Source organism: Micropterus dolomieu, linkage group LG04 (genome assembly GCF_021292245.1).
Source record: "Micropterus dolomieu isolate WLL.071019.BEF.003 ecotype Adirondacks linkage group LG04, ASM2129224v1, whole genome shotgun sequence".
Lineage (NCBI taxonomy): Eukaryota > Metazoa > Chordata > Actinopteri > Centrarchiformes > Centrarchidae > Micropterus > Micropterus dolomieu.
In genome coordinates this window covers 21,071,755-21,093,863 of record NC_060153.1, presented here as the reverse complement: position 1 = coordinate 21,093,863, position 22,109 = coordinate 21,071,755, and the positions used below count along the sequence as shown (strand labels likewise).

Sequence of the window (22,109 nt, the reverse complement as noted above, 5' to 3'; positions counted from 1 at the left end):
GCCTGGAAGGTTCAAGGAAGGTTTCACTATTTTCATCTTAAAATCTGACATTAAGGTGTAAAGGTACAAGCATGATTTTGTGAAATCACAGCAAGTTTGAAAGCCAATTGTGGTGAAATATTAAATTTACCGAAGTGTGATGAGGAAACTTGATCTGCCCAGCTCACATATAGAAACTCGACTTTTCAGTGAAGTGGGAGACATCTTGTGTCCAAGGTTAGCATTTGCATACTTACATTTTCTGGATTTTTCAATGAGGTTAGGGTAGATGTAAGACGTTTAAACAAGGTAATTGAAGTTTCATGGGGGAAATCACAGCAAACAAATTATTATCAAGCAGAGAAGACAATTCTTTATATGCCTCACTTTTATTTGTAATGTATTATTATTATTATTATTATTATTATTATTATTATTATTATTATATTAAACTGAAACAAAACAAGCTATACATGTAAATAAAGCCAATGTTTATCCAGGAATATTTGATTGTGTTTCAAAGTCTCGTGATAACAGTGGTTAGGCGTGCGTATGACGCAGTTTGGTGGCAACGGAGGGAGGGGAGCAGAGCAGAGCAGCAGTGTAGGAATAGAGGAGGAAGCAGCGAGGATGGCGGAGTCACACCTCTGAAGGTAAAACAGTTATATTATCACATTAACAGTGGACGTTTCATCCCACACAACACAGTTACGCATCACTCCACATATAAAACACTCGTCAGTCTCTTGTTGCGGCGTGTATAGCGTTAACATGTCATTTTGCGGTGGTGAGTACGAACGCACTCTTTTGTTCAGCTTCGGAATGGCCGCTGTTTTTCAGTGTTTTCCTTTTTTCCTCTCGACTAATATTCAATACGGGGACGGCGCTTAGATGCTGTGTTACAGTTAGTCCGCACTTTGTGTGCCTTCAGTGGCCGCTCTGCTGGGATATCCGCTGCCCTCCCCCCGGCTGTTCTCTCTGGGTGTCTGCTGCACGACTGCGCTCAGCTGGCTGCTGCAGAGTTTTCCCCTCGGTCGGACTCACGGCGGAATGGGTCGGTCCGACAGCCGCTCTGCTCGGGCCTACACACACACACACACAGTTAACGTTACCTCTGCTTCATATAAAGCTAGCAGCTGAATGTGAGTATATGTCAGGAGAAACGTCGACACCATTCGCGCCGACTAATACACGCACCAGCTGACCCTCATTTTATTATTTAATCTGTGATGTTACTCTTCCTCCTTTCACTCAAGAGGATCGCTCGCTAAAACAGTGCTAGCTGGTGGGCTAACTTGCTCGCTAGCTGATGATAGCAAGTTAGCAGCAGCCTGGCATAACTGACGTTTGCGATAGACGTTTAGCTTAGCTGCTTTTATTTCCTGCCTTGTTGTCAGACGTTTTGTAGGCTTTTCCAGTGTATTTTTTTTCTCCTTTTTGAAGATCTGTCGCTAGAGATGTGTATTGTAGCTGTGTTGTAAGGCTGGCTTTAGCTAACATTAGGGATTTTCAGCCTCCGTGAGTTGGCTAACGACAATTAGTTAGCTTGTTGATGTTAGGTTAACAGTCCAAATGTAACGCATTTTCACTGTCCGCGCCAAGGGATGACTGTCACACCAACGATCACACAGAGGCACACACCCTGGTATGATATCCCTAGGTGTTAATATTATGTAAATTCATCAACGTTAATCCCGAACGGCGACTTGACTTCCCGACCTGGTACCGTTTTGTCGGTAATCTGTTTTAAAGGATTTGTCATTGGAACACGTAACGTTAGCCATCTAGCTAGCTGTGTCCTATGGAATAGCTGATAGCTGCCACCTCACCCCTGTTTTGCTCCCACCTCCCCATTACATATAACGTTAACTACTCAAACTGTCAGGCTATTTATTGGACTTGAGTGGTAGCATAACGTTACTGTCAACACAGGAGAAGGGTTTTTAGATATTTCCTAACTCCGTAGTGCGTTTTGCCATATCGTAGCACGTCAGTTTGCTTTACACGCGTGATTTATTGTATGCTCTGATTAGCTGACATTGATGCATTTCTTTATTTGATCAAAGTGCATAAACAAGAACTGTTGACAGTTTTGCTAAGGCCTAAATGCACTGGCATTATCAGATGGGCCCAAGATATCCTTAATGGAAACTTCATTAGTCTATATGAGGGTTGCAAGTGCCATGAAGTCCAAGTGTGTTTATGGTGGTATTGGGTTAGTGTTGATGGAAATGCATTAGCTTTTCAACGAAGCTGTAGTTGAACCTCACTTTATCTACTTAATGAGTAGTCCTAACTTCATGGAAGTCACAAAGTGCTTGCAAGTTTTTTCACAGATGGATCACTTTCCTGCTGAATTTACATCCAGTGATTTTGGCAAACTAGCCACCACCTGTATAGGCCAGTGTAAAGGCTGTAACAACAGATACAGAGCTTCCATTAATATTGCAGTTTTCTGATCACAACACATTTAATTGTATGGCCACCAAGTGATTCTGTCGTTTTGTATACTGCTAAGGGTTGTAGCTGTTTCTCACTATTTTCTTGACTTCTTTTCCATCTTTTGAAGTCAGAGTTTTAGTCATCTGAATGCTGTGCTGTTTTGCAGAAACCTCTGCATACATTTGAAAGATGCAACTAAGAGTATGTCTGCTTTGGTTGGGTCAATATTTTTGTTTCATGACATTCATTACACGAATGACAGTATTGATATGATCAGTTGGATGTTAAACTTTTATTCTTGTCCCATTCAGTTTTTACACTGATAACGTTTACATGCAGTTTGTTATAAACAGAATGATGTACCAGGGCAGGGACATAGTGAGTACAAGTTACAACCATAAAAGGATGTTGCTTGCACAGTTTAGTTTAGATGGCCCCAGCAATTGGTCTGGCCTGGCTGTTCTCATTATATGTTAATCATTATTTTGCACACAGGTATGCCCATTACAGCCAGTGTTAGATGTTCACTCCTTTGTTTATGACAGGCTGAAAGAGCAGTGGATACCTTTCCTTTTTATTTATTTATTTATTTACAGAACACACTGTCAAGCATTCTGTCATGCAAGGGGTGCTGCTATTGACCCAACGTTTCTTTTACCCAAAAGGTCATATGACCTGTTGTTGTGGGGGCTTCATGCTTTGAAGGCCGCTTCTAAAGATTACTCTCAGCAGTCCTAACCTTTTCACTTAGCTCTGATCCTGAGCCAAACCAGTCTCTCTTTTTGCCACGGCTTAGCTTGTAGTGCAGGAAAGCTTTACACAGCCACAGAGGTACAGCAGTTACAGAGACTAAACAGAGACAGGCCGCCAGAGACATTCTGGCTCAGTTTGTTATGTAAAAATCCAAAGGGTTGTCTGTAATGTCTGGATGTCTTTGAGACGTAAATATTCAATGTGATTGTTGCATTACAGACTTCATAGGGGATGTCTAAATAGCTGAATGCATGTTTAGGTGGGGCTGTAGGCTTACAGTAATGTCAATACCCATGGGGCGATGTTTGTTTAGTAGGAGTAAGTTTGTGTGAGGTATTGCTTAGTACTTTCAGTAGATTTCTGTGGTATGACACAACACACTCAATAATACCACATTTCAAATGGTACTGACAACCCACCAAACCTGTTGAAGTGTCTCATGTATAAGGTAGTTTTTAGTATTATGCATAATATCTATGGATAGAGATTTGTCAGTGTGGAGTTGGACAAGCCCTCTTGTAGGCCGTTTTTCTTTTAGGCATGAAAAAGTTTTCAACTGACAGCAGTTCTTTAAAGGGTGTGGTTCACCTGCAAAATGTCAAATTGCTTGCTGCGGCAGGTTGTCAGTCTGAAGAATTTCAAACCGCTGATTGGAGTTTGATTTCACTCACTAATCGTAAAAAATGTGTGCTATCATTTTTTTTAACAGAGTGAAGCAGGGAAGTTTTGAATGCTGCCCGCCTGAGCAAACACCGGATCGGAAATGACTTGGCTTAATGTAGCCAGTACTGTTCATCAAACAATGTTTAGATTCCGATTCCGATCCTGTGGACGAGCTTGTTAAGTCCCTTGTTATGATGATGGTAGATGGTCATGCTCAATGTCACTAGGTCATGTTATTCATATAATATTTCTGGCAGTGTCAAATCTATGCATTATAGATGCCACCTAAATAACAAAGACACAGGTGAATGTGTCCAAGACGATATGCATTCGATCTAGCAAAAAAAAATCTAATATTAACTAATCACCATCAAGTGCCCAAAACAAGGAGGAGGCTGGCACACTGTAAAAATGTTTGTGCGGTTAACTGTTTACTACAAACACATTAAATGACATCATTGTCACAAAAAATCTCATCAATCTGAAGTTCGCAAATTTAAAGAAATCACAAATTACTTCCATTTGCTTAGTTGGCCAGATTGGTCCGAGTATGATGGCATTGGAGACCAAAATCAAAACATCTAGTTTGTATAGGATTCAATATTTTCATACATTTTATTTTATTTTTTATTTTTCTTGTTTATTTAAGGGAATCAGTATGGATGGCTTATTCCTTTACTATCAAATTCCTCATCACTTTCAGTGGAAGTGGAAGCATATTCTGATCTGTGTTTGCCACTAGAAGTCTTATGTTTACTGTAAATTGGGGTGAGCAGTGTAGGAAACACAACATATTTTGGATGCATGAGGACAGGACATCCAGATGAAAATTAGTTTCGTTCCTTGTGTTCTTTTCGGCTCATCAGATCATTTTATTTCTTTCTGTAATTTGTGTCTAATACTATAGAAACAAGTGACAAATACAAAGACCAGAAACTTTTTCAGTAAGGCCACTCAACTGTTAAAATTCAAAATGATTACAATGTTTGGAAAGTGTCAAATGAAATTGTAAATGTGAACAAAACTAATTCTTCTTTTCCCCAACAGCAACACTTGAATGGATTAAAAACCTTGATGACCTTTGCAGGCTGAAAGAACTTATATCCAAAGGTCCTGGGATTGTATGCAGTTCAGACACTTGAGCATGTGGCCCGTGGGTGCCACAATCCAGCTACTTCAAAGGATTTTTTCTCCCATGGCATTTTAACAAATTATCAAAAGTATCCAAAAAAATCTTTGGATCACAAGTCCTTTATTTCAAGGACAATCATAAATGTGTCCTGCACAGGGATGTTTTCTTTAAAAGCCTCCTTGGTTGTCTGTGTCCCTTTTTTCCCGAATAAGTAACCCGACAAGAGACTCCCATGAGCAACTCCGGAGGAGGAGACACGTTTACGTCAACATGAGTAGTACTTTAGGCAAAGAAAAAGATTCGAAAGAAAAGGACCCCAAAGGTGGTCCAGCGGGGAAAGAAAGGGAAAAGGAGGCCAAGGCTCTAGCCAGCTTAGTCAAAGATGGTGGCAAAGAAACGAAGACCAAAGGGAAAGATGCCAAAGAAGGAAAGAAGGACACCAGCAGCTCAACACCAGGTGTTGCCTTCTCTGTTGACAATACAATAAAGCGGCCAAACCCGGCACCAGGTACACGCAAGAAGTCCAGCAATGCCGAGGTGATTAAAGAGCTCAACAAGTGCCGAGAGGAAAACTCAATGAGACTGGACTTATCTAAACGGTCCATTCACATGCTGCCCACCTCGATTAAGGAGTTGACGCAGCTGGCTGAACTCTACTTATACAGCAACAAGCTGCAGAGTCTGCCGGCGGAGGTAGGTTGCCTATCAGGCCTGGTCACTTTGGCCCTGAGCGAGAACTCCCTGACTAGTTTGCCTGACTCCCTGGACTCCCTTAAGAAGCTTCGAATGCTCGACCTCCGGCACAACAAGCTGAGAGAGATACCTGCTGTTGTCTACCGGCTGACGTCTCTGACCACGCTGTACCTGCGGTTCAACCGTATCACAACAGTGGAGAAGGAAATCCGAAACCTATCCAAGCTCACTATGCTCAGCATTCGTGAGAACAAGATTAAACAGCTGCCTGCAGAGATAGGTGAGCAAATCCTTTGTATAAAGACAGGACCCTTTCCTCAAATTTAGACAGGGCAAGAAGCCAACCTTTTTGCCTAGTGGCCACAGTAAATCATAAAATTGTGGAAAGTAGTCTGTTTCTATTGGGGTTATAGCATTTAGCTAAGGTTAAATTTCCATTCAGAGAGCAGGTCATCTTGTGTGCGTATTAGGGCTGAAACGATTCATCAATTTAAATTTTCACCCCATTGATTTAAAAAAAAATCAATTAATAAAATGCATCGACGCAAAAGTCTTTGTATCGATACTTCGTATAATCCATAGAACTATACAGCACAGTGTTTCGCACAGACATTTATTATTGTCGCACATTGCGCTTACGCTATGAACATGACGTGATTATAATGGATCTGTTTGCAAAGTGGAGGAAGAGAGAGAACATGGCGAGGGACAAAGCAGAAAGTGTCCAAAGTATGGGATTATTTCAAGCTAAAGAAAACAACAAACCTGTAATGTTACCATACGTCCACCGTAAAACGAAAATCATGTCGCCTCGGCAACAGCACGACGGCACCTGAACAAAAAACAGCCGGTGTTTTGCCAGCTGACCACAGACAAGGTAACATTAACTTTCAGAGGTGTGGACTCGAGTCACATGACTTGGACTCGAGTCACAAAAATGATGACTTTAGACTCGACTTGACAAAATCAAAGAAGACTTGCGACTCGACTTTGACTGGAACAGCAATGACTCATGACTTTACTTGGCCTTTTGACTTGAGCTGACTTGACACTCCCCATGCCCGAATATAAATTATGATATAAAAAACTGCGCAGCGCATCAACATAGCGCTGTGCTCAATTAGACTGGAGCGTATGGCTTCCTCCAGCAAGATTCACCGACCGTCCGAAATGCACCCGGCCATTCTGCGATCTCCTGTTCCTGGCCCTGTAGGCCCCAGCGACCCATTCCCTTTCCAGTACCTACACTGGGTTGTATAGTAGGCCTACTACCAGCCCGCTGTGAACGGTTCGTGATTGTTCCCTCTGGCTGGAGGAATTTTACGCATAGGCTAATCCATGCACAACAGCTGGGGCCCTGACGGAGCACCACGCAATTTTCTGAATTCCTCCACTAAGAAAGGTCAGGTCGAAACAGTTTTAGAGAGACTGCTGCAGCTGTTGCATGAAGCTGCTTCCACCAATTATAAAAAAAGTTAATTAAGATAAAACGATAATAGGGCCGGGACCGGGTGTTTTGTCTTATAAATCCAGCGCACCCCTTTCCTTTTACAGCTGAGGCTCTCGTCCCTCCCTAAGAAGTGTGTTCAGTGTTGCTTTACCTGATCGGTTCTTGTAAAATATCCACTGTGTCTGCGTCTTCTAACGTCATAGCGATTTATAGTTTTCTCACTGCTGGTTTCTGTCACTGCATCTCCCGTCACCTGCTCTGCTCTCGTCCGTGTACACACACACACACACACACACACACACACACACACACACACACACACACACACACACGACCCATCCGTCACCCAAAGCTGTCAACTTGGGGGAAACTGTGCTGCTGTTGTCCTCTTGCACACTAGATGCTGCTTAAAGTTAATAATGTTGGATTATTGTTTTTTATTTTATGGGCTATTTGGGATTTTTGAGTAATGCATATATTGTACCCTAGTTTTTAAAAAGAAAGTATGACATTTCAATAGTTATTGTTTCCTAAGGCAATGAGTAATCCTGTTAAATAATTGTGATCTCAATATTACTAAATAATTAGCAGCCCTACATGAACATTTATTTAATTCATGAAATTATAGAACATTTGTTGTGTGAAACTGCACCTCTACCTTCTTTCTGTACAGGCTAATGCTTCATCCAATACATTGTTTTATTTTTAACTTGAAAAAACTTTTGAAATGATTATTAAATTTGGTGAAGAGCGCATTAAGACTTGTTTAGGACTCGAAAACTCAATGATTAAGACTTGGACTTGACTTGGACTTGTTGGTCCTTGACTTGAGACTTGAGTGCTAAGACTATAGACTTGACTCGGTGACTATAGACTTGACTAGACGATGACTTGGTCCCACCTCTGGTAACTTTAGCATTTAACTGAAATCATGATTGATTGTTGAGTTGAAGGCTAGCCAAAGTAAGCCGCAGTACTCGGATGAAAATGTGCACACGTGTGTTTGTTTTTCTCCTTTTTGGGCCGTGGGTTGTAACCTCACAGTCATGAGTTAACTGGGTGTCGGGAAGCTGCACCTTTTTACTCACCTCCAGTTCTTTCTGTAACTCAGACAATCCCTGCTACCTGCATGTAGCAGGTAATCCATCCTTTCACCCATAGTCTTTGTCTTTATAACTGTCATGTTTATAATAACAAACAGCTGTTTTGTGTACAGGATCGCTCATAACTTGACAAAACGTTTGGAGACCAGCGTTGGGTGACACAGCTGCTGTCAGCTCCTGTAGTGTGTGTGACCCCCTGTCACCGATCAGTCACATAGTGTGAACGCCACACCGCCGCCGCCAAGCAAAAGTACTTCTTATACGAAGCATCGATGAATCGTTAAAATAATCTATAGAAGCTTTGAATACTAAAATCATTGTTAGCTGCAGCCCTAGTGCGCATAATGTATCTTGTGCACTGTCTTAATTTTACTGTAAAATAGAGATCTAGCTATAAAACTTGGTAAATTGTCCTGGGCTTTGCACCAATGCCCTTCTGATTCTTTAAGGAGGGAATGAGATAAATGAGTGGGGTGTCTTCAGTGGTTGGGTTACTTAATGCACTTTCATCTTGAATTAGCTAAATATCAGAATTGTGTGTGCATCTTTCTGCAGGGGAGCTATGCAACCTCATAACTCTGGATGTTGCCCATAACCAGCTGGAACACCTACCGAAGGAGATTGGGAATTGCACACAGATAACCAACCTTGACTTGCAGCACAATGAGCTCCTGGACCTCCCAGAGACTATAGGTAATTTAAGCATTAGGACTCAAAAGCAAAGTTTATTATGTCTTTGTTAATATTCAATATATGCTTTTTGTTTTATTTTACCAGTTAGCGATTTCATACATTTTGTAAAGGTGCAAAAACAAGTTTAATTTAGATGTGTTTTTCTTTTGTTGTTTTAGGCAATCTGGCTAGCATAAATCGCTTAGGTCTGAGATACAACCGATTGTCAGCCATCCCCAGGTCACTAGCCAGATGTCGAGAACTGGAGGAGCTAAACCTTGAAAACAACAACATTTCAGTGTTGCCAGAGGTAAGTCGAACCACATACTTGCCTTTTGAAATATAATTGCTAAATAATAACAAATAATGGACGTTAATCAGAATCAGCTTCATTGCCAAGTATTTTTACACATACAAGGAATATGCTTTGGAGACTTGAGGCAATAAGACCGTATAAAATTGACTGGATAATTTCAGTTATGGTAACAGTAAATTCATAAGTTAGCCTCAAGCCCTCTGTATCTATTAGTGTTGTAGTACTCGAGACCGGTCTTAAGACCACTTTTTGAAGGTCTTGGTCTCGTCTCGGACTCGACCACATTTGTACTCAGTCTTGCCTCTGTCTCAGACGTTGAGGACTCGGGATTTTATTTTAACATCCTGACTTTGATTGGATGTAAAACATATTGCTTTAAATGCAACCAATAACCCTAATTAAAAATGTGTTGTTACTGTTAATGACTGTCCCCCCTACCCGTGATGGTAAGCATGGAAGAGGAGTGTTGAAAAAAAACGCTTACGTTGATTTCAGTGTTTGTATGTGGGTGTTTTAGGGAAAGTGGATCTTTCAGATCAGTTTGAGAAGTACCTATGATCTCGTTCCACATTTTATTGTGTCATGTAATGTGGGGAACTGGTCTTGGTCTTGACTCTGTCTCGCCCTCCCTCGGTCTTCGTCTTGACTTGGTCTCAGTTTGGGCGGTTTTGACTACAACACTAGTAGCTATGCTCTAAAATGAATACATGTCATTCATTCATTAATACTGTGGTTGACCAGGGCCTACTGTCGAGTTTGGTCAACCTGACCAGTCTAACACTGGCGAGGAACTGCTTCCAGTCGTATCCTGTGGGTGGACCATCCCAGTTCTCCACCATCTACTCCCTCAACATGGAGCACAACCGCATCAACAAGATCCCCTTTGGTATCTTCTCCAGGGCCAAAGTTTTAAGCAAGCTTAACATGAAGGTATGTATGCATGTTTTCTGTGTGAGATAAACTGTAAGAAAAATTCTAACCAATGTGGAAATGATCATATCTACCATCTTAATTTAGTCTCGTTCATTAATAGGCCTGTTTAACAGACATTTTGACTTGTCACAATAGGAAAAGCACAGGTGTTACTAAAAACAGTAGCAATGACAATGTTCTATTCAAGTGTCCTAACAAACCGTGACTGTGATGCCGAATGCACAATACTAGGAACCTGAAGCTGAAGCAGCTTAATGGAAATCACAGCTGGGTATATACACATAAAAAGAACAAGGTCCATTGATGCATCTTTCATTATTTTAAAGAAGCTAAGTAGCGCATTCTATTTTAAAGCGTCTATTCTTGAAGGTGAGCTGAAAATCTGTCCTTCATAGTGAGAAGTAGTAGTGAAGGAAATCCTGAAATAAAATCTTGAATTTACAGGGAGCACACAGGTAGCTGCATATCCTGGTGTTTGTTAAATGCCAGTGTGTCACTTTAGTTCACTTATTTCCTCATATTTATGTCAACTGTTGTTCAGAACTAAGGCGGTCAGAACGACACTCCTGTTGATTGTTTGTATTGGCCTTAAGCCAGGCATGCACAGGCATTAAACATCCTTAACTTGTTACTTGGTGTATGGCCATACTGCATTAAGGGTGGGAATCTCTAGGCACCTCATGATTCGATTCTGATTCAGAGGGTTTCCCCAACCCCATACTGGATGCAGTTTGGATTTAAATCGTCACAAACATTTTATCTGGTCGACAGGTAACAGAGCTGGCATAGTGCTCTCGTCTACTTGGCCTATTCAACAGCACTGTCCTTGTGTTGACCCTCTGAATGGTCGCTTATTTTGCTAATAAAGGTGTGATTTTTGTCTTCCTTAGGACAACCAGTTAACGTCTCTGCCACTGGACTTTGGCACATGGACTAGCATGGTCGAGCTTAACCTGGCCACCAATCAGCTGACAAAGATCCCAGAGGACGTCTGCGGTTTAGTCTCTCTGGAAGTGAGTAGCTCACCTGGTAGATCGTGCACCACGTGTCCTTACCACAGTGTAGGGGTGGGAATCTGTAGGCACCTCACAATTCCACTCGATTATAATTCAGAGGTCTGCGATGCGATTATAAAACGATTATAGATGCATCTTTTTTTCTATTTGATTTCTGGATAATTACTATGCCATTAATTTGAACATTAATATCTAAAAAAAATCTCGTGCTTAGCTTAAAAGGACCAACTTGCTAATTTACTTAAACTGAAATATTATTTAACTAGTATATAAGGATGTACAGTATATGTACAGGACAGAGCTGTAAAGCACTTTGACTTGTACCTGATGTTCTCAACCATGGACAAGTAAGTAGTAATGACCTACAGCTAACATTAACGTTTACTTTGTTACTGATTTAGCTGGCGTTACATAGCAGCCAAAACACGTGCTGTCCAGCAGAGATGTTAGCTAGTGCTAACTACCTTCGCTTTCCAGCTGTTGTGAAATGACAGACTTTAATTAACTGTCACACTGTGAACTACACTGGATGTTTACTGCCAGACTGACAACTTTCTGCTAATATTTCTAATAACCAACTTTCACCGTCACTTTCTGCCACACACTCTCTCATACGCTCGCCCACTCATTCGCCACACACACAGAGCATTTTGCAGAGAAACACAGAGAGAGATGTTATCTGATATTACGTTAACACTCACGCAGGAAGTGTTACACTATGGAGCAAGAGTGAATGCACGAGTACAGGTTTCACTCACTAACGTTAGTTTCGTTTTCGACCCACATGCAGCGCACTCAAAAACTGAATCACAGCGACTTTATGAAACGTACTGCTGATGGAGAAAGTCAGCAGAGACCCATACAGGGAGAGAGACACAGAAAGAGGCGGAGCAAGCCGGCATGTTTGCAGTGAGAGACCAGAGGTGCGGGCTAGGTGTGTATAAGTGTGGGGAGAAGAGGAGCAGATTAAAGTAGTAAATAAACACTAAACTAAGGTGGAAAACTACCTACAATAACCTACTGTCAATACAAATACGATATACACTACTCCTCAGCCCACCCCTCACCAGCCGCCGACGCCGGCACAGTTGCACTGTTTTAGGTTAATTAATGGTAAAGGCTCCGCTACACCAAGTGTTTCTGTTGCACGGAACGAAACTGTTGCAACTTGCACAAAACAAAGTTACACGAGTGGTACACCAGCTGAAAGGGCCGTGCTTTTCAGAGACATGGAGGCTACTACTATACACTGGCTAAACTATGGCAGAGGGACCAAACTGTGAAGCTTTATTTTCACCAAAGAAATGGCTGAACTCGGCAGTGTGGGAGAATTTCGGGTACACCAAGACTGACCAGGGCGTTATTTAGGAGGTGACTGATAACCTGTTCAAAAACTTGCAGTTAAAAGGTCGCTGCTAAAGGAGCGCTGCAGTACCTGCGGTATCACCACCCAGCTTTGCACGCCCAAGTAAAGGTAATGCATAATAACTGAGTTAAATAACGTGACGTGTTGGTGGATAATTAAATATAAAGTTGTCACTTAACAATCGATGCCATAGCGGTGAGAGTCGAGCTTTCAGTGCAACGCAAACAAACAAAGCAGGTGTAACCTTTCCGACGCACTACAACAAGAGGACCGCTGCCATATGAGGCCCATTATTTTCAATGGCTTGTGCGATGCTACGGCGGTTTGTTGCTGCGTCGAGTAACATGCACCGCACGGTGAGCTCGTGCGCACGCCGCTGTCAAAGTAGTTGAACTTTTGCGCTGAACCCAGCTTCCAAAATCTTCTTTTCTCAAAGGGCCTTTGTGGAAGAACGTAGTCCTCCTTCAGGCACTGAACATTTAACGTTACATCCTGTTGCCTCCTCCTGTCTGTGTTGAGAAAATATTGCCAGGTATAAAACACTAACATAACAACAGGAGCTGATAGACCTACAGGACTATACCAATAAACTGCATTTCAGTTATTAATAACACCGCATGAGAGATGTGTCAATTTCTTTCCATCATTTTCACTCAAACTTATACGTATGAATGAGAGTTGATGACAAAACAGTTCAGTTTATTCCCCTCCTTAATAACAATTTCTCCTGGGGGATAAATTAAGTTAATATCTCTCTTATATTAATAATACTTACATATTATATAAATCTAATTGTTTATGTAATTAAATATTAAAAATCAGGACGTCAGACACAGAAGGGCATAGAGAATCTGGTCGATTTTCAAAATAAAACACCTTTTCCAGACACCCTATCGTACATCAACAATAAACACCATTAAAACAGACCCAAAAAAGAGACAATTTAACTATGTAGCTACTTAACAATAGTAGAAGCACAAAAATCAAGGACAACTGAGAAAGTAAGCAAAATCTGAACAAGTCAACAACGTGTAGGCTACACGCTCAGCTGCTGAAACACTTAAGTGTGAGTTGACGCTGGACAAAACTACGGCACAGCTGCTGCCTCTGTCCGTTCGGCTGCTCCATTATCCCACACGTTTCCTCTATATTTCAAGAATGATGTGATGATTCTTTGTCAGGGGTGATTGCATGTGTAATCATGCCAGACTGTTACATTAAATCCGATTGTTATTGTGGAAAAAAAAAAAACATTATTGTCTTCACTCCTCACAGGTGTTAATATTGTCAAATAATCTTCTCAAGAAGTTGCCACATGGTATTGGGAATTTGAGAAAGCTACGGGAGCTCGACTTGGAGGAAAACAAGTTGGAATGTCTACCTAATGAAATTGCTTATCTTAAAGATTTACAGGTACGTTTTCCAGAAATGCAGTTCTCTTATTTATACCCGAGGCTCTTTGTTATTGGTGGTTACAGAAGTTTGTCGTATCTGGTTTGTATCTGTGCAATGGGAAACGGCAATTATTAGAAATACAGGAACATGTTCCATAATGGTTTTATCCACCTTTTGTTCTCACTTCCTCAATCGTAGCAGCTGTTTTTACTTTTAAAGGCATTTGAAAGGCAGTCCGTGGCTTAGGAGGCTTGTAAGTGGATTTCAAAAATAGACTTTAGCAACTCCTGTGGTAGGATAATAAAAGACACTGCAGCAGATGGCGATGCATGCCTTTAAAGTTGCTGTAAATAAATGTGGATTTTAATAACGGTGTGCTTTAATAACAGTCTACTAATTAGAACAAGGAACTAATGAGAACCAGAGCCAAATCCTTCGTTATAAACAAATAATTTCAGTTTTAAGGAACAGGTTAGTAGACGTGCTTTTAGCCATAATATGTAGCTAATCATCCACAGTTAGTCTCTTTTAGGAACAGACAGTGATATTGGATATAACTGGGTGATAAATGGTTAGATTGTATTGACAACCAAGAAGGATATTTTTATTTCCACATTAATGTTTGGTAACTTTATCTAAGGAGCCATTTTGATTGGGAAATGCAATTCTCATTTCAGCAAACCCATAGAGCACATAATAAACTTCCTGTGCTCCTGTTCTCTCATTAGAAATTGGTGCTGACAAATAATCAGCTGAGTACGTTACCCAGAGGCATCGGCCACCTCACCAACCTGACTCACCTTGGTTTGGGGGAGAACCTGCTGCAGCACCTTCCAGAGGAGATTGGTATGTATTCCCCTCAAACCTCCAACTTCTGAAATCAGTAACATGCTCCATTAATCTGTTCAGGGATGTTTATAAACATGTACGTAGTCTTATAGTTAAGAGCACAAGTTGACTAACCTCGAATATCTACTATCATTTATTTTTATTTGTGCTATCAACAATATTGGAAGAGCTGGTGCCCCTTTTTGAATATCTCCTTTTACAAATGAGTTCTGTGTAACGTTGTTTTCTTGATAAAAGCCAAACTTAACCGTAAGGATTTAAGAGCTTAACAGTCCACAGTACATCCCACCTCTGACCCTTCCTCCGAGTGATTGGTCCAACATGGCTAGGCTGGTTATTGCTGAGGTTAAGCTTGAGGCCCCAGATTAAATCGGATGGAGAAAGGAACTAAAGGAGGTTGTATTTTTAGATTATTCAGACTGGACCCAGAATTTAATTGTACATGTGGCTTGCGTGTATAGGTTGCCAAGAGGAACAACTATAGTATGACAGTGTAAAATGTATAAACATTATCACTCATAGTTTGTCATGTTAAAAAAAAAAAAGAGGAAAGGAAGGAAGACCATACCCAGTTTCTTCATCATCGCTTCGGGGCCATTAGTGATTTCCTGTGAGCTTGGTTTGGCTTTTTATTTTGTATCGGTGCAACAATACATGTGCTGGGATTTAAATTAAAGGGCCACTAGAGTGTTATATTTTTTTTTAACCATATCATGTCTTTTCAGGAGTGGTACATATAATTGAGACAGCAGTACAATATCATTAGAGCTTAAACCATTAGTACATCGACAGAGAACTTATCAGCTGTTTTGATCATTCATTAACCAAAATACCAAACATTTCTTTGTCATGCATGATAGTAAATTGAATACCTTTTTTGGTTTTTGAACTTATGATCCAATAAACCAAGAACCATGGAGACATCACCTTGGATTTTAGAAATTGTGCTAGGCATTCCTGCATCTTTTTGACATTTCATAGAATAGAAATTGCAGAATAATAAAAATAATTGTTACTTGCAACCCTGTGTAACACGATTCAGTAAGTAAAACGAAAATCACATTTCATGGACACGTGTTGCTCGGAGGCTGTTGATTTCCGTTGCTGTTTCCCTGGATGATGGCATCAGCTACAGTGCGTGCCTCAGCTAACAGTAAGTGATGTCTGTCCTCAGGTACACTGGAGAACTTGGAGGAACTGTACCTCAACGACAACCCCAACCTGCACAGCCTCCCGTTCGAGCTGGCCCTCTGCAGCAAGCTGTCCATCATGAGCATCGAGAACTGTCCCCTCAGCCACCTGCCGCCCCAGATTGTCGCGGGAGGCCCCTCCTTCATCATCCAGTTCCTCAAGATGCAGGGACCATACCGTGCCATGGTCTGAGCCAAGAGCAGCTCTATTCCAGTCCAACTTGACTCCAAATCCTCCACTTGCTCTGCACTTTCTCGCTTGCCTGACCCCCCCTACGTGTATCATACACTGTAAAGAAAACAGACTCGCCACAATCAGTGTCATGGGGCAAATACAAGGAAGAGGAAGAAACAACGGAACTCCAGAGTTTATCACAACCATTTTGGACCCCAGCCACCCCCCGCTCATTTTTCATTCTGAATCATACAAGAGGAAAATGTTTCCATCTCTTTGCCAAAACTGAAGATATATAAAATTATATATATTGAGTAACTGTGAGCTAAGTGGCAAGTCTTTTAACCATATAAACCGTGCTCCCATTGCCAATGTATTTACAGTAATTACAAGCATCTATTACGTGAGCAAGGATACAATTGTATGCAAAAACAAACAAAAACCGTCTTTGGAACTTCACACTGCTGCTGCCGTAAAGTTAACTTTGTCATTTTCTTTTGATACTCCCTTTTTTTTTTTTTTTTTTTTAATACATCACCTTCACTCAAGATAACTTATGTTAATTGCTTCTTGACCACAGAGAACAAAGGTCTAATGATGGTGTGTTTATAATTTATTTCATTATAATTTTTATTAACCTTTTTTAATGTTTTGTTTGTTTTTTAAACTGTGCCTATGTTTAGAGTGATCCAGCGGTTCATTTCTAAACACAATTGTCCGTGAGAATACAAAGAGATAAATTATTTCAATAATCCTTCTTTTATTACTGCCTTTTTCTTCTTTTTTTTTTTTTTTACTTTTGTTTTTTCCCTTTTTTTTTTACTGTTCCTTTTGCTGTTGGATTAATCTGTTAAAGCAAGTGGTATCAGTAAAAGTCAGGTGATTTGAGATCTTTTTAACAAATAGCAGCAGTAGTTAAACATTAAGCTGGAAATGTATAACATATGAGAAATGCCAATCATACATGCTTGGTAGGGGGGGGCAAGTTAGGACTTTTCTCCAAAACGGGTGGTGCTGTGACCCCCGCCTGTGACAAAAAGGTAAAAAGTCAAACATGCATAGGTGATGGGATAAATGATGGGAGATCTTGGGAGGCTTTATAAATGTATACAAGTCCTGGTTGTTGCCTTGAGTGCAATTTTTAGTTTTGTTTACTTATTGGAGGTTATCTTCAGTGTTGGGCTGCATCGCTGTAGTTCAACTGATCATTGACCAACATATCAAGCGTTTTTAAAAACACGGTCTCTGGAGCAAGTGGTAAGTGCAGGGACAAAAGCTTGATAATAAAACATTGACAGGTAACGCTTCCTTTTTTTGTTAATATCCTTACATTATCTGTAGTTTTTTTTTTTTTTTTTTTTTTTTTTTTTGTTTGTTTGTTTTACAAGGTCTCGTACGAATCTTACTTACGTGGTGGAAAATGTTCCCTTTATTAGATTTATAATGTAACTTTATTTAGAAAATATCGTCTTTTGTCCCACACTGTCCCAGCTATGCTGCTGCTCTTATGCACTTTTTTAAAACACATTCGGAATCCTCTATATTAAGAAAAAAACAACACACAGTAGCCTCTCATTGGTTATTTCCAATGGGGGCATTTTGTCTCATAAGTATCAAGTATTTTATCTGTTTCACAAACGGTTTATTGTGTAAATTTGTATCTGTTAAATATAAATGTTGAGTTTATTAGGCTCAGAATATACTAGTAACTTTCTTTGGGGAAGTTTTATCCTGTCAATCTCAAAAGGAACTTGCTCTGTTAAACTGTAAAAGGCTCTGAGTGGCTATAAGATGTTTTAAGATTCCCACATCCTGCTTTCTCAATTGCAAGCGTAAAATTGCTTATTGCAGTTCAGATCAGGATTGTTTATTTTATATCAATTTACATTGAGTGTTTTCTTTTTTCTAAATGATGAAATGTGTTAGCATTATTTCAAGTGACTATATATTAAAAATCCCAACTAAAGGTAATCACACCAAACTTTTTTTTTTTATTTTTTAAAATGTGTTGCATCCCAGCTCTATATTCAATCATGATTCTGTTTCTTATTGAAATGTGTGGGTCTGCTTTTTTGCAGCAGCTTGGTGTGTTTTAAGTGGGCTGTGGTTCGGGCTTCTACACAGGGAGGCCTGAGTGATGAGCACCACTGTTCACCTCGGGGAGGGGCCGGGTCGGGGTAACGATTTACCACTGCTTCTAATTTACCAGCACAACCTGCTGCTGCTTTCTGAGGACTGAAACAAATGCTGTTCATGACGGGGGGGGGCAGAGAGGGCAGGAGCCGGGATGCGATTCACTCCCAACACTGATACAGACTTCACTCGAAAACCTGACGAGGGACAAATCCACTGACCTTTTTGATTTGGCGTCAGGCACGGTGGTTTTCTCACAGATCAAATCGTTTGGACACAACGATGAGACAACACAACAAGGTGCATATTTGAGCTTAACGCAGTTACAGTACAAGACTGTCGGAAAAGACAAAAAAAAATGTAAAAAGGGCTTTCTGTGTTCACGCTCAACACACCGGAGGCATTGCATTCCTGGTTTTATATAAAAGCTTTGGAAGTTTCTTTTTTTTGTGTGTGTATTTACTTTTAGCTGTAACAATTGTGTGAAAAATGCCTTCAACGAGTACTCAAAAGTGAGATGTGCATTAGGTATGCAGCGAGAGTGCTGTGACCCATTTTTACATTCAGTCTCTGTTTTTACTTTTTTCATGTGCCATTTTGCAACGTTGAGAATGCCAGTGTATGAAGACAAAGAGGATGATGGGAGGCGGGGCAGGAACTGAACTGGGCTGATGGACCGGAGAGCATTTATCAGATCCTGGAATGTAGTTTTAATGTGCTGTGGAGGAGATGGAGATCACCGACTGGCCCTGTCAGTTAAAGGTGTGACTCATTGGATTAAAATGACGACGATGTATTGCGTACTGGTGCATTCAAAATAATTGGAGTATAGCTGGCATTTATTTTTCTATTGTCTATGATTTTAGGCCATGGAGAGCATCGCAGAATCAAGAGTCACTTCGCTTGTTTTTCTTTTCCGGATCACACAATTTCTTTTTTTCTTGCCTGGTTATTTTGTACAGGAAACAAGCATGTTGAACACATATTTGACATGATTTCTGGGTCAGAATCAGGCGTTTTTGCATAGAGGACTTTGATTTAGTGGCTATTTGGTGTATCTGCAAATGCTCCCTTTTTGTATATTGCAAAGGGTATCGAAGCATTGTGTGGCAATGCTTATCCTACTTAATCTACATTGACAAGCAGCCTTAATGGTCTTTTTTTATGTGTTTGTTTGGCTATTCCTTGTGTCTATGGCCACTGACTGTACTTGATGACAAGCAACTGGTCGTTACAGTGTAAATTTGGGTCTAGTTTCTTTGTCTTATTTTTCCTTTTACTCTGTACAGTAATCTGATGTTACGGTAGTCTCAGTATTACAAAATTTGTAATGTGATGAGAGTTTTACAAAAAGACAAGAGTGCAATGGAAGATAATGCCATTATGCTACCAAGTGGATGTGCATTAGCTTGCATCTCACTTGTCTTTGGCATTAAATGGGAATTCCACCAAAACGGACTTGACTTGCATTTTTATTCTGCAGAGGCGGAGCTTTTCCAGCTGAAATTACCAAGATGTTTGTGTTTTTGAAAATTTATGTGGGATCTACTTTTATTAGGCTGAGATTGTTGAAAATTGAATAGACTTTTTTTTTTAAACCACATCTATTTCAAGATTCTGCAGTTTCACACAGGAAGGAAAAATACTTTGTTTTCAGAAAAGGCACAAACACGACTTGCACTTTGTAGATAGTTCAGGTTGATGTTGAAGGATTAAACAGTCAAATTTGGTGGAACGGCCCTTTTAATGAAAACCTGAAACCCTGACCCTCCACCCCGCTCTAGTTTCTCCAAACATTTACTTGACTGCCTTATGCGCACCAAGCAAAACCTTTATGACCGTTTGATTTAATCAACAAAGACAGATAATCACTTTTCTTTTCTTTCGTTAATGTCAGTAAAGGGATTTGTGTCCACGGATTGAACCCATGTAGAAAGCAAACGTTTTGGGTCAGTTGTCTGACTGGATGAGCAGATGCAGACATGACTACCTCTATGTGAGTCTTCATTGCTAACCACAGTGACCAAGATCCAGTCTGAGGTGTTTCTACCTGTGTACATATAAAGCCGCGTGTTTGCAGGAGGAACTTGGATTTGGACCAGCAATTTAGCACCAATTAGTTATAGTAAGCATCTTTCTGTTGTTTTACTTTTGGTTATATGCCTTTACTAAGTATTATTTGGCAAGTGGAAAAGAGGAAAAATACATTGATCTGTGTGCTTTGTTGTAAATGACGAACTTAATGAATGCCGGCCCCGTTATAAGACAGTTATCCTGAAGCCAACAAGTTGCAAAGTGCTACTTTGCAAATGAGTGAAAATGACCATGTTTGGTGATGTTCTGTATGTACATACATCTTTTTAACTGTAATAAACCGATAAATATTTACAAATTTATGATGTGTTGTATGTGTATATTTCCGTTTTGCTAAACACTAGTACCAGCGCATGATGAGATAGATGGGTTGCCGAAACACTAAACAGGTTTTGTGGTGTTGGAATTTGTCAGGTGATTTGCGTTGCCTCTCATCTTTTCATGCCTCCTAAAAAAAAAAAAATTGTTTTTTTCTTGTCCACACTTCCATTAAGATGGACAAAACAGCTTGGAAACACTGATAGTTGATTTCTAAAGGGATTTAACGAATAATTTCTTAATGTAAACCGAACACACAGGAGCCATTCACGCTTTCAGAGTACAGCTTTAATCAATGTTTGTCTTTTGGATTTTTTCTTTTGTAAAATTATTCTGACATTCACAGACAGGATAAAAAATATGTCAAAGATTTTTTTTATTAAAAAATACTAAAAAAAGAAACATAGAAGGGGGAAATGAAGCCTCCAAATGTGACAATGAATAAGTATAAAAACTAAATCAGGGCGCAGTGACAAAATAACCACAACATTACAGAAGCTGAATGTCAAAACATACCTCAAAAATATTGTGTTGTTTAAAATAAATAAATATATGTGAATTTATCAACTTGATGTATGAGTGGGGCATGCAGCTGTGAATCTAGCAGCAGAGTGACATCTTTCGAACTTGTTTAGAAATGGCCACTGACCAGTGTCAGAGCTGAACCTGTTCATCTCTACAGTTGCTTATGGAAATGTTGTGATTTATTATTTTCCTGTTCAGTTACAAAAATATACAGAGAATAAACTTGCAAACACAGAATCACATGTAGAAGTCAGTATACTGGCCCTCTCCTGTTTGAATTTCTCACATTTAAATATAGACAACTTTTGTCATATAACCACAGCCACGTGTTCTTTTGTCATACCGCCTATGCTATATTACAGAATATGTAATGAAAATGAAAACTGGTACAAAGGGCCAGTAGGCCACACGGGTATATTCTTTCCTGTCTGGCTGTTATTTCAGTGGCCTGAGCTGCGAGTCTCTGCTCCAGTGCAACACCTCCCCCTGCCGATGAGTTAAAGTCTTGACATCAGTGAATGTTGAAGCTGCCTGGATTCTTCTAATACTGAGACCTCTGCCCGCCATGGAGTTTGATGATGACTATTATAACCATACCATTTGAGAGTCAGTTCTGTCATCATATTGTCTATTTTAACCGAAGTGTGTGCAGCGATCAATATCCCCATCTGTTCGTCCTCGCTCTTGCCTGTAAAAATAAAAGTAGGTGACTTAAAATAGAAAAACCTGAGCGCACTGACCTCCGATTTCTCATCATCCTAAATTGTTATATCTCTGTAAACACCACTAGCCCCTCTGTGTCGTCCTCCTGAGAGAGGAGAGGCTCTTGCAGGAGACGACAGGTGTCACTGTATCACCAGACAGGCGTCTCGTGCATCGTCATTTTTTTTTTGCCAGCCTGCAAAGACGGAA

General features: G+C 40.3%; 1 protein-coding gene across 4 annotated transcripts; it reads left to right on the top strand.

Moving 5' to 3' along the window:
- The first annotated feature begins 545 nt into the window (after positions 1-545).
- shoc2 (SHOC2 leucine rich repeat scaffold protein) lies at positions 546-20,656 on the top strand. Of its 4 annotated transcripts, none has more exons than XM_046047358.1 (9): positions 546-632; positions 4,885-5,942; positions 8,771-8,908; positions 9,067-9,197; positions 9,945-10,133; positions 11,027-11,149; positions 13,794-13,931; positions 14,642-14,759; positions 15,937-20,656. In XM_046047358.1, exons 2-9 carry the CDS (start codon positions 5,240-5,242, stop codon positions 16,143-16,145), a joined length of 1,749 nt encoding a protein of 582 aa, XP_045903314.1. In that variant the 5' UTR covers positions 546-632; positions 4,885-5,239; the 3' UTR covers positions 16,146-20,656. The 4 variants fall into 4 exon arrangements, with proteins under 4 accessions (XP_045903314.1, XP_045903313.1, XP_045903315.1 ...); XM_046047357.1 differs by lacking the exon at positions 546-632 and adding an exon at positions 904-1,121; XM_046047359.1 differs by lacking the exon at positions 546-632 and adding an exon at positions 1,296-1,624.
- The last annotated feature ends 1,453 nt before the right edge of the window (positions 20,657-22,109 follow it).